The sequence below is a fragment of the Patagioenas fasciata genome, chromosome 2 (assembly GCF_037038585.1).
Source record: "Patagioenas fasciata isolate bPatFas1 chromosome 2, bPatFas1.hap1, whole genome shotgun sequence".
Lineage (NCBI taxonomy): Eukaryota > Metazoa > Chordata > Aves > Columbiformes > Columbidae > Patagioenas > Patagioenas fasciata.
In genome coordinates this window covers 45,432,518-45,446,281 of record NC_092521.1, presented here as the reverse complement: position 1 = coordinate 45,446,281, position 13,764 = coordinate 45,432,518, and the positions used below count along the sequence as shown (strand labels likewise).

The 13,764-nt window shown below is 40.4% G+C and overlaps 1 protein-coding gene across 2 annotated transcripts in view; it reads right to left on the bottom strand.

The window, feature by feature from the left end:
* Positions 1-13,764, bottom strand: part of LOC136099046 (ethanolaminephosphotransferase 1-like) — a 61,384-nt gene that overhangs the window by 7,383 nt on the left and 40,237 nt on the right. The window contains exons 7-8 of one of the 2 annotated variants that reach the window (XM_065832934.2): positions 4,516-4,564; positions 1,430-1,610 (exon numbers count right to left, since the gene is read on the bottom strand). In XM_065832934.2, the coding sequence (XP_065689006.2) occupies positions 1,430-1,610; positions 4,516-4,564 (230 nt within the window). The remainder of the gene's footprint in view (positions 1-1,429; positions 1,611-4,515; positions 4,565-13,764) is intronic. The other variant, XM_071804142.1, reaches the window with a different exon arrangement.

The window sequence follows — 13,764 nt, the reverse complement described above, 5'->3', positions numbered from 1 at the left end:
CCAACTAACACCCATACATATTTAATGCTTGCTTTTAAAATGTTAATAATTTCCACTAACATGCATACATTTTTAATTCACATGAATTTCTAACACTGCAGTAAATGTTTTGGTAAAATCAAAACCAAGGCCTGAAGAATATGCATTGCACTCAATGTCTAATAAACTACAGTCTACCAAGCATCCTGCCACAATTGTTCTCAGTTGGTTGAGATGTATATGCAGAACTCGCCATTTGCCAAACTTTGAAAGCACTTTTCCCCAATGGTATGAAATAATTTTATTTCTCATTTAGCAATCTACACTATTATTTTAAGAAAAAGGGGTAGATTAGATAATGAAAAATTGATACAATAAACCTTATACATCTAAAAATAACCTAACTTCTCAGAGTTTAAGTCCTTAAAATGGAACTGCTTGATTTGTGCCCCTCAGAAACGTACATTTATACGATTTCTTTTCTGCTCCTGAATACAAATTTCTAACAGGGTTACGCTTTCTCTTTTAAAATCACACCTTTTCAAAGATGTCTCTCATAATGCAAGGCACTTCAAGACTTTCTCTTTTTAACGTGGATGCAGTGTTGCTCAGTGATGCGATTTTAGATGGTGTTGGAGACTATCTTTCTAAAATGACAATCAGTGCTATTTTTTAGGGTATTTTAGCATTAACTGGGGGAACACCTTCTTGGCTGCAGCTCCCTTCCCTCTCTCCTGGCAAGAAGAGAGTCCAAAGACCTCCTCCAGAGAAGAAAATGCTGGGTTAACTGCGGTGCTCAGCATCGTCGGGCTGCCCATGTTACTTCACCTAGGCTTCTGTTGCCTCATAGGCATTAAAAGGGGGAAAACTGGTTAGAGCGATGTGGTATAGGAAAAACTAATCTGTGAGAAGTGAGCCATGGCAAGACCCCTGCATTTCTTCACGCCTTTCCCTAAAAGTGCTGTCAGTGATACATCCTTGCTCTGAACAGTGGAGGGAAAATGTGTGATCAGCTGAGCTGTATAATACAGGAATGCATCTACCACACTAATGGGCACAACAGCAGGGCAAGGCTACAACCCCCCTACTCCTGCTGGTAAATCAGTGCCAGTGTTGAGCTTTCTTTTACTTTAGACAAGTCCCCTGTTCTGGCTGTGTTGGGGAATATCTGTTCTGTTCTTGGAAGTAAGGACTCCCTGGGGCTGTTCACAAAACTCTGGAAAAAAAGAAGCCTCATGAAAAAGTTATGCCGTGGTAGAGTAGATACTGCAGTACTGTAAGTGTCCCTAGTCCAGACAACTGCTGTGGTGTTATTTTTATATAAGAGGGTAACACAGAGCTACAACAGCAGTGTGATCCTCCTTTTCTCTACAGTTTCTGTTCCCTTCTGTTATTCACGTAAAAATAGAAAGCTATCTCTAAATACTACCACCGCCACAAACATACTTACAATAACATTTGAGAAAGTAACCCCAACCATCCATAAAAACAATCTTGGTTGCTTTTCTAATATGTTGCTTGGAGAGAAAACCACCCAGACTGTAAGAAGAATGAACAGCAACAGGGGTGACACAAGAGGTAGGAGTACTTCATACAAAGAATCATTCTTCAGTGTTTTCTTTAAATGTGCTCTGCAAATAAATACAATGATTTTACGGAGTAAGAAAATGTATCCATTTTATTTCTCCACGGTAACTACAAACTCTAGCCTAAACTCAGCCCGAGAGTTCATCTTGCAGCACAGTTACCTGTGCAAATGTGCTAGATACCCAGACGTTTTTATGAGAAGTTGTAGGATACACAAGTAACAATTATTTTGGGGGGTAAAATTATACTGGTTTATTCACATAGCTTCTGGTCAGTTTTACCCGCTCATCAGTGCTTGGCAATGGACCGCTAAGCTTACACAAAGTGGGCCGCAATACCCTGTTGTAGTTGCCATCGAAATGCACAGCCAGCACCCAGGCTTGCTGCAAATTCAAAAAATATATATTTTTGAGGATGAAACTTCTGACAGGAGGCATGAAATGCTTCAGTCAGTATGCCCCACGTTTTCAGTGGCAACACAGTCAAGCACATGGCTGGCAGGGGTTGCTGTTGTTTAGGTCTAGTGGTGATGCTGCTAGACAATCCTGCGCTGTTGCCTAAGTACAGCCTAAAGGGGAGGCTTTGTTGGCTAATTAGATTACAGGAAAATTAATGATGTCTTTTCTTGAATATTTTAAGCTGTCTTTTAAAGGTAGTGCCATCAAAGGTAGTAAATTACTATTTTCTGTCAGCTAGGAAAAAGGTAACGTAAGAGCAACAGCCTTTGGGTCTATCTTGCATCTTTCTCACTCAGGCAAAACTCACTGAGAGGTTATAAAAGCAGCAGGAGGTTTAATTTACTAAGGTTCACTACCATTAGACCATTTCTTCATATCAAAGTTCAGAAGAGCAATTCTGTGTTTGAAGTATACTGGGAAATGTCCTGTTTAAAATCTCTGATCACTGGTATTTATAGAAAAAGCCAGACAAAAATCCAATAAATATATTTCTCATTCCAAAAAAAGAATATTCTTCTGATAAAGTAATAACTGAGACCAGGCAGCAGGATGAAGAAAGAGAGGAGATGATCAGAAAACTCAGGTTCCTCATCACCAAATAGATTATGAGTGCTTCCTTCAAGCAAATTTGACTGGACGTTTAAAATTACTGTGCTCTTCCATTCAGAGGAACAATAAACCCACTGGAAGGCATGAGAAAAACTGTGTTGAACGATGACTTGAAACTAAAAACACTAAACAAAAGTCCTACCACATGAGGAAAGCAAGCAGAAACTAAATGTTCATCTGGGTAAATGCTGCTCCTGCCAGGGACTGACATGGCCAAGGTGCTGTCCTCCTTCTCCCAGTCTTCCCTGAACCAGAGTCCCTTGCACCCCTGGTCCCCAGCCCCCTCCCAGTGCTGCTCCCAACACCCTGCCCCGAAGTCCAGCCTTTCTGTGTGTCCTCAGCCTTTCCAGACCCACATCTCCTCACTCTACACTCTGCTTGCCCCAAGCTCAGGGTTATTCATGCTTAGAAATGCTTTTAAGTATCTCAAAGGTGGGTGTCAAGAGGATGGGGCCAGAATCTTTTCAGTGGTTCCCAACGATAGGATGAGGAACAATGGGCACAGACTGAAGCACAGGAGATTCCACCTAGGCATGAGGAGAAACTTCTTTACTGTGAGGGTGCCAGAGCACTGGAACAGGCTGCCCAGAGAGGCTGTGGAGTCTCCTTCTCTGGAGACATTCAAACCCCACCTGGACACCTTCCTGTGTGATCTGCTCTGGTGAACCTGCTTTAACAGGTGGCTTGGACTAGTCCAGGGGTGTCAAACTCATTTTCACCCGGGGCCACATCAGCCTCACGGTTGCTTTCAAAGGGCCGAATGTAATTTTAGGACTGTATAAATCTAACTACTCCTACATTTATACTGTATAAATCTAACTACTCCTACATTTATACTGTATAAATCTAACTACTCCTACATTTATACTGTATAAATCTAACTACTCCTACATTTATACTGTATAAATCTAACTACTCCTACATTTATACTGTATAAATCTAACTACTCCTACATTTATACTGTATAAATCTAACTACTCCTACATTTATACAGTCCTAAAATTTCATTCGGCCCTTTGAAAGCAACCGTGAGGCTGATGTGGCCCCGAGTGAAAATGAGTTTGACACCCCTGGACTAGATGATCTCCAGAGGTCCCTTTCAACCCAAACCATTCTGTGATTCTGTGATTACACTGAATACTGTGACAAGGAAAAGGCTGTGTAGGAGCAATGTGTTATTGTCTCATAGTCTCTCTGAAATTGAAATGTTAATAATAATTTCCATTAATTCCTGAAGACAGGGAATGACAACCCCTCCTCCAGGACACTTAGGATCTGAGAGACCTGATGTGACAGATGAGTGAAACAAGTTAGCAAATACTGGAGGAAGGTGGGCAGCATTAATAAAAACAGGCCATTGGAGTATAAACTAACCGTGTGTAAAAGTCCTAGGTGCAACAAGCCAACTCTGAGATGTAATCACAGCTTGCCACCTGCCTAGCCAGTATCTGATGGTAATTATCTGCAGGCTTCATGCAGAGTAGAGTTTCACAGGAGGATCAGGAAGACAATAAAGTACTTCATGGAGTGTAGAATGAGCAGCTACAGAATTTCACCTAGCACAGGTAGAAGTTACAGATCACATTTGACTGCAAATAAAGTGCAGTGTTTATAACTACAGAGCTTTCATCAGTTTACTCTGCAGGACCAGTGCCAGACTTGTCTGGAGAACAGCAAGTGAAAGGAAAAGAAGAGGAATTATAAACATGGAAAAGAAACAAATCAGATTCTCAAAATTGACCAGAAAAGCCTTTTACTACATTATCAGGATGGCATCTGGCTGAAAGAAGCTAGGCTACTTCAAGCATTACATTTATTTCTCCATTAAACATACAGAATTAAATGGAAAGGGATAGAACTTATTTAACATTAATTCACTTACCTGTGAATGTTGTACAGTGTTTGTGGAAATGAAAGAAATAAACTGAAGCCTGGAAAAGAAAAAGATTCATATGTAATGATTTACAGTCCTGCTACACTGATGACCACAGAGTTTTCCCATACGATAACAGATCTAGTGTGCTATTTTTAAAACGACTCGGTATTCCTGTACTCATTACAGGATACCAGCTGGGTTTGGAGGCTTTAAGCAATAATAAAGTCTTCCTTATTTTTCCAAAAGTTAGAGGCTAGAAATAATTGCTAATACAGATTTTCTTGTGTATTGAGCAACAAGACCTGGAAGATTTAAAAAAATTCTGATGTAGCTAGTAGGTAGGATTAGTTATTTGTTATACAGGTTCCTCTGCTGGACCCAAGAAAGATCGCAGCCCCATTTTGCATGAACTGCTCTCTGGTTATGTAGGGGAAAAAAAAAAAAAGTGTCTGACACCAAAAGCTTTCCAATGGGACATATAAAGACAATTAACCCCCAAAAGTGCTGCCTTCATTACTAGGGAAATAACAGGTTTACATTTCAATATACTAAGGTTCAATTAATGACCTGCTTTGCTGATACAGTGGCTGAAATGAATTCCTTTTCACGATACAGCCATCATTTGAACAAGGGAGCTTTTTTACTATTTTTTAAAAATACAGCTGTGACCTTTCTGGAGCTCAGTTTTAACCCACAAAGGAGAAGGAATTTGCCTTTTCTAATGCTGTGTCTCCCTGCACTGCTGTTGTTATTACCAACATGGCAGCTGGCAGCCCTAGAGCTGCCTGGAGACTCAGCTGTACCCCATCTAACACCCACATCCAAAATATGTTGGTCCACCCAAGGGTCAAAGAAGACCTCCAGCACGAAGTGGAAATTTAAGGTTTAAACAAAAAAAGCCACAGTATTAGTCAGCCTAAGTGGGTGAAAAGATAGATAATCCTTTTTTAATCTGTGACACAGATTTAATCTATGTGTTTCCCTGCTGAGCTCTTTGGTTTTGGTTTGTTTTTTTCCCCTGCTTTCTGTGTATTTAGGGCTTTTCCCTGGTCTGTTTGCTGCTTGGGGATTGCTTTGGATAGCATATTTCTGTCCGACTTTTATATTATAAGGCATGCAGATTGGTTTTGGTGCATTAAATTAATACATAATTCCTATTTCGTTATGGGCAAGAAAAGCATTCTGATGTTGTAAACTTTCTGGTTTTACATTAAAAAACCAAAAAACAAACTCCTTTAAGAAACAGAGTGTATTGCTTGTATAGGAAAGTAGCAAACTTTAGTCTCAGTATTAGAAATAAGGAAAAATAAACATGAACAGAGGAAACAACTGATTTCAGATGACTTTGTACTGGGGCTAATGGGGCATAGCAGACTCTCAGGATATGTCAGTGTTTACCATTCAGTCCCCATCAAAGACATGCCCAAGTGTTTAGCACGTTCTGGCCTGAGTGCCAGCCCAAGAAAAGGGAAACTAAAAAAGCAAGAATAGCAGAGATTGTTGGAAAACAGAGGAAGTAAAAAGTGATGCAATAGATAATCTATTTCTCCAGTCTTTCTGGTTATCTTTTAAAGAGAAGGAAACAACGAAGTGGGGGAGGGGGAGGAAGGGGGGTAGTGTGTGGAAATCCAGCTTGTAAGTAATTTCAGGTATCGCATTTTTACATGTTTATTTCTTGATTTTGCTTTTTAAAACAAGTCCAATGAAGAGCTCTGCTTCTTCACCATGGCAGGAACTCTGTATCAAACAGCTGAAGGATGTGCAATTGAAGTAAAAGCCCACGTATTCCATAAACATCTTTCTAAAATTCGCAAGCTTAGTGCCTTCAGAGTGATCTGTGTTTAATGTGCACTCCAGTTAGCTATGTTTTCTATTAGGCAGGGAGGGCTAGTTCAATAAAATCTTGAGTTACGTACAGCAGTTCCAACATCTGTATTACATTAGAGCAGACATGAGACAAAACATTGACTCTTGAGGTTAAATCTAAATTTCCTGCTGCAATTCTGAAATTTGATTTGTTAGGAGAAAAGCAACCGAGAGGAACAGAAATAGAGACTACAACTAGAAATAGAATTCAAAGAGCAATGGTTGCCAACAATTTGTTATTTTTATGAAGTGCCATTTTAGTTAGAAATAACACATTGACCACAAACAATCCCCCAGCTAACTAAAAGCCACTTTCGGACTGGGGCAGTTACACCAGTTACTCTGCTGTATTTTATACAGCTTCTCTTTTAGTAGAGCGAGAGCTGAGGATGCAGTAGGGAAAGCAAAGGGTGTTCCTCTGTTTCTTATGGGATTTTCAAAATTCCATCATTTCCTACAACACGTTGCTTTCCCATCTTTTTTTAGCTAAAGGAGGCCTGTCTTGGGGGCTGCTTTTGGTACTCATTAAGTCTGGTTTTTAATTGGCATTAAGGCTCCTTTGTGCCCAGGAGCTGAACTGCTGCTTCCGCATTGCTGCCATTCCCTGCTGGTCTGGGAAACAAAAGGTGCAGCCTGGAAAGCAAACCCACTGCTGTCCCTCCAGCGCTCGGACACCCAAGCACTGCCCAAGTGATGGTGATGGAGCTTTTCTTTTTTAATGTCCTAAAAGAACATACTGTATTTTAAAATCATTTAAAAAACCAAGCCAAAATAAATCAAATCCACGCCACACTAGTGTAGTAGACATTTTTAACAAATTACAGAAAATAGAACTCATTGAGTGTTTATTAGAAGTATTACTGCTCTTCCAGTATTTTTAAATTTCTCCTTTAATATTTTCCCCTGTTTTCCAGCTGACTGAAATTCTGAGACCCAACCATAAGAATACAGGTCTGTATTAAAGGCAGAAATACTGAACCACAGATGGGTGGCACAGATACAGGGAATTCTTGTGTCACGCTAGGCTGAAGGTATCAAGCCCAAATCCTCGGATTTAGGTACAATCCTACGGTCAGGCCTCTGCCTTGCACTCTCTTGACTCCCTTTTCAGATAAATAAGCATTTGCAAAGCTCTTTATCAGAAATTAATTTGTCCACATTAAAAAAAAAAACAAAACAAAACCAAAACCAAACCAAAACAAAACCACAACAACAAACAAACAAAAAACAAAACAAAAAAAACCCACCAACAAACAAAACAACAAAAAAAACCAAGAAAAAAATCCAAACCAAACCAAAAAACCCAATATATTCAAGTATTCAGGATAAGAGACATGAGAGAAATAAAGGCATGTTTGGTTTTCCAAATACACATCTATATATAAACACACAGATACATACACACATGTATATATATATATGTGTGTGTGTGTGTGTGTGTACTTATATACATGTGTGTAAATGGGATCAAAAAGAAAATTCCCATAAATTCTAGCAACAATTTTAGATTTCAGTTGGTGCTTTCAAATTCCATTCCGGAACAGTAAGATGTTGTGTGACATGGCTGAGTGAATTAAAAAACAAAAACAGAAACAAAACCAAAACCAAAACCAAATACAGATACAAACACAACACACACACATAAACCAACCAACCAAAAAACAAACCAAACAAAAAAAACCACCACGAAAAAAAACCACCTAGCATATGATGGATACCATGGTACGTCTGTCCCTAGTATTAGTCTGGACTAACAGTAGCGTATTTAAATTCAATTATATGAGGGCATCTTAAACCCTCACATATCTAAATTTCAAGACTATTGAAGGCCTGCAGACAGCCAGGTTATGTTTCCAGGACACACTGCAGTTACTCAGTGTGGCTGCTGTGCCTAAGTTAATTTAGGCATTTCTGCAAAATACAGACTTGCTTATTGTAGAGAAAGAGAGGGTGCAGCCAGAAACAAACTGCTGATGGCCTGGAAAATGCTATTTCAGTAACCACAGAAGAGCCTCCTGCTGGCACACAGACCAAGTTAGGAAGCCCATCGCAGGTAGCCAAGTTTCTGAATACCCCAAACTTCACAGGCTGTAAACACCGCTAAATAAAGAAGCAACTTGAAGTAGGTAGCCAAGATATCTAAACCACTATTTTTAAATAAATTATACTGCTTCCAAGGAAGGACAATGTTTATCTCAGCTTTTTAGCTTCTCCGCACCTTCGCTATTGTAAATCACACTTGTTGATAAGTTCCTGACAAGTAAACCATCCTAAGAAAAGAGTTGAAATATTATTTCATAATAATTAGCTCTTCCTGACCATGCAATACAGGGATGTAATTTTAGGTGAACACCCTACTGGAAACCATGGGAATCTGTTGAGGAATGTACCCTTCCAGCTGCCAGTGCTCCCCAAAAAAGACTACTCAGAGCATCCCTCCCATTGGGGAGGCAGTGAAGAGCTCTGTGCAGACCTTCTTCTGGGCATATTGCAGAAGCTGAGCTCAGTAAAAAACACCTTTTTAACAGCAGGCCATTGCAGTTGCATTTCAGCCTACAAATGAAATACCATCACCCTCCTCTCTTGTTCTTCAACTGCCCACAGCTCCACATGGCCTTCTTCAGTATGCTGCTTGGCCTGTCTCCAGGTTGATAATACATCACGGTCAATGCTTGCTTTAAAGAAATGGGATGTCCAATACATCATTAACCCTTCTTAGCGACTAGACAAAAAAATAAGATTAAATATATTTAGGCTTCAATATTAACTTGGAAAAATCTTTACACTTTTCCTATTTGTTCCCAAATTTCTTTCACATTTAGAGCAGCTAGACACATGAAAATACCTCAATACGCTGAATGTTTAGCACACTGATCAGTGCCTGAAAGCAAGCTCCACCAAAAGGCGATCATTTAGAAGCACTTGTAACTGGAGAACAGTTATGGAACAGTTTGATTGTATCAGATATGTCTTGAAAAAAACACTTAATTGGTTGTGCAGGTAGATAATTGCATATTAAGCTGTCCACTAGCTACAAAATGACATTTTATTATTATATAAATCGTCAAACTCAGAACCACTTAGTAAATTAAAAAAAATTTAGAAAATTAGTATGTAATTTTCAGACTTAATTGAGCCTGTAAAGACTGAACACATTAAGCAATTTAAGGATGGATGAAAAATATGACCTAAACAGATATACACAGTATGAAATTACTTTACAGGGATTAAGAGCACTGTCTAAACATGAGCACTGTCTTCATGCACAGAGTTGATTCATGTTTTGGATGTTTAGCATCCAAGATACTTCTTGAGTATAAAGATTGTAAAGGGCTGCATTTATCTCTCTTGAACTGAGCTGTAAGCTAACAATTAGCATTTGGAGGGATTTAGTACAGACTGAGAAATTCATTTCTGGATGTAGATGCTCCTTCGATGTAGTCCTGTTCACACAGCGCGTACACACCATTCTCTTTTTCTGGGCACAGCAAGAACTGAGCACCAGAGAAAAGGGTGCCTTCATTTGAAAAGCCCCGGTTGGCTTCCAGAAGAACTCCATCAGGTGAGCTCCCTTGTTTGACTTTCCTCTGGGGCTCCCAGTGCCTGTGAAATGACTCCTCACCGTTAACCCCACCAAACCCACTCCCTTTCGCAATCCGCACCCCAGTATACTGCTCTGCCTCTGACCTTCAATGCTCTGTTTTTCGAGGTTATTGTTCTGACTGGCTCTGATGAGTTACTCCACACATTAACTCAGCTGCCTCCTATCTATCTGTCTGTCTGTCTGTCTATCTATCTATCTATCTATCTATCTATCTATCTATCTATATCTCGAGTGACAGGTGAGTATTTCACACCCTTTACTTCAACAAAGTCTCGTACAATCTGTCACAACAATGCTGTAATAAATGTTAAATTGGTGACAGGCATGTTGAAGTAAACTCATGTTAACCACACTTTTCAAACAAAGTGAGTCAAGGCCTGTCAGAGTGATAACATTTTGAGAACATATCACTTAATGTTTCATCATTCAGCTGCCCATCAGCAAGGCAGAACCATCAGCCACTTTGCAACGGGAACTATAGGAAATCACTACAGAATGACTTAACTGTATAAGAGAGAAACAATTTATGAGTAATATATGTAAATATGAAAAACAAAAAAAATCCTTCCACTGTTAGAAATACACTTCTGTTGATTAGAATCATAGAATCATTTTGGTTGGAAGAGACCCTTAAGATCCAACCATTAACCTAACTCTGGCACTAAACCATGTCCCTGAGAACCTCATCTACATGTCTTTTAAATCCCTCCAGGGATGGTGACTCAACCACTTCCCTGGACAGCCTGTTCCAATGCCTGACAGCCCTTTTTGTGAGGAAGTTTTTCCTAATATCCAATCGGAACCTCCCCTGGCACAACTTGAGGCCATTTCCTCTTGTCCCATCACTTGCTACCTGGGAGAAGAGACCAACCCCCTCCATGCTACAACCTCCTTTCAGGTAGTTGTAGACAGCGATAAGGTCTCCCCTCAGCCTCCTTTTCTCCAGGCTGAACAGCCCCAGCTCCCTCAGCAGCTCCTCATCAGACTTGTGCTCCAGGCCCCTCACCAGCTTCATTGCCCTCCTCTGTACTGTTGTGGTTGCTGCTTTGCATTGCTGTAAAAATAAGCCCTGACATCTTGCTATGGAGGCTCAGAGGATCACAAGTTTTCTGAGTATGAGAGAGCAGGCTGCCTCATGCAGCAGAAGCTCTGTGGAGCAGAGGTTGAGGACCACGTTCTGATTGCTCCAGCCTAAAGGAAATCTGCCTGCCTGCTGTGATACAGAATGGCTGAATGGTTCTATATGAGATAAATGTCCTGTTAAGGATTAGCCTTAAGGACTTCCAGAGATATTCAAACAAATAACATCATGGTACATTTCTACTTTAACACTGATAGGAAGAACAAAAACAACTTATTCATAACCAACATGTGAATGTCAGACCATGGCTGTTTGATCATGGCCTTCTGAACATTTTGTGACACTGAAAAAAGGGCAGAGTGTTTATAATTAACCAGCACATGGGCTTCTGTAGCCTCCTTTGATACACAGGATACAGGACACAGTTTAAGGACAAGGCACTGGATTAGATGGATAACTGTGCTTTCCCACTATAACAGAATTCAAATACTTGGTATGTTTCACATATTGTGGCTTGATCTCATCATTAGTTTTTTGCTGCTACTATGTTTTCATTTATGTGTTTATTCCCCATTTTATATACTTTAGTAACTCAGAGAAGGAGTGAACCTCAAAGAACACATACTCTGCAAAAGTAAGTGCAGAAGCTAATCCAATACACATCCTAGGAAAAAAACTCTGAGTGCTATGGCCTCATCTGCAAGGGGAAGTTCAAGTTTTAGATCTCTGACAGATGTTAGTACTCCATTCACATTTCATGTTCAAACCTGCACTCTGAAAATTTATCTCAGCTTTGCCATAGGCTTCAGTAGCCAAATCTGGGTGCTATTGACCAGATAGAGTAGACTTAAATGTGCCACCATGTCCAGATTACAGAACTATCTGTCCCATGTGCCACCCACTGATGGAGTACAATCTATCCACTCCATGCTTTAGTGGTCCTGTAACCACAGAGCCTGTTCTTGTGGTTGCAGTTAATACTGAGGAAGAGCAGGAATCTTTCTGTGCATCCAGGACTCATTTTTCCAACCTGGCTCCCTAAAGAACGAAGCTGATGTGATAACACTTTGCCTGTTTTTTGTGCATCACACCGTAACTTCTGAGGCCTACGGTCAATTCTGAACAAATAGATTGAAAGAAATTTCCTGTAAGTTGCATGAAAATGAACAGTCAGGAAGAGGAAAGGAGAGATATAAATGTCTTCAGTGAAGGGAGGATTTCAGCCTGAACTGAGATTTTATTAGACATCACAAAATCTCTCTCATAGAGAGCAAGTATGAATGTCCCAAGAACGGGAAACGCTTCATTCAGAACATGCACCTATTACAGGTAATTTAATTGCAATGTGAGACAGAAACCACCATCAATTAGTAATGCTGCTCCCTGAACCACTGATGTTTACCTGTGAGTGAAGATCTTCTTATGAAGTCTATAGCATCATTTGTGCTACTGGATTTTATGTGGGGAATTGACTGTTTTAAAAATGCTTATTGTAAGTATTTTATATTGCTTTCAATCTGATAGCACAGTGACAGGGAATGCTAGACATTCAGGATATCCTGGAGGGATGAAAATAAATGATAGCTCTCAGTCCAGTGCTGCTCTTTGAAGGGACCTTAGTTAGCCAGATAATGCTATGGGACAATTGTTGTTAAATCCCAGGAGAGCTTTCAGAGTGTCATCCACAGGAGCCTTGCTGAGAGCAGAAGTAATTAGTTCCAGCTGAGCACACAGGCACATAACTGTAGGAAGGGCTGGCTACTTTCATCCTAGGAGAAAAAAGGCATTTCTGTCTAGAAGCCAGGATAACACACTCTGGAAACAGCAGAACTTTGGTGTTCAGCTAGGTGTGCGTTTTGGAGCTGCACAATGGAATTGCACTCACTGCCTGTGAAAATTATGGGTTTCTGTTCGCTGGCTGGCTGAAAAATTCCCATAAAATACTACACAGCATTTTCTCTGCTTCACAAGGGAGTCCTCTGAGGTCACTGTTCAGCAGCCCAAGACCTGGCCTTCCTACAGGTGTCCACAGTGTGCTAGACAGTTCCCAGAGACATCCGTAAAGTTCTCTTTTGGGAGGCTTTCCTGAAATGTGTAATCTAAACACCAGTGTTGCTGCGCTTTTATGTATATCTTTGTGTGTTCTGGCACCTGATAAAAGTTCCATTATTTTCAGCGAGTGGGTGTCACCTGGTGATACCACAGCTTTCTCTGAAGAGGCGCTTTTGTTGAGTTCATCCTTAGGTTATACATGGCCCATTTTTTTTTTTTTTTTTTTCCAGAAACTCCAGGAAAGACATCTAAAAATCTCCACTCTTGTGCATCTCATTTGGATTTCTTCCCACTACAGAAGGCACTAGCTAAAACCCAGCTGTTCTCAGAGAAGCGATGGCACAGCAGCCAAACTCCTCTTGTGTACAGAACAGTAAAAGCATGAAACGACATGTGAAACCTCTGCCAAGTACTGACGGAGCAGCTACAGGTTCATTGTTAGAAGGACCACTAGTGACTACTAAATGCCATCAGATGGTTTGGGATAGCCAGTTACGGTTTAATGGCTCCTCTCAGGGTCCTGGGAAACTAACTCGTAAAAAGCACCAGAGGTCTACTACATCACTTTGTTTTTTAACTAGCCACAAAGGCATTTAACTGAGCATTGCCAGAGAGCGGGATCCCTACTGCAAATGGATCTGACTGAGCAAGA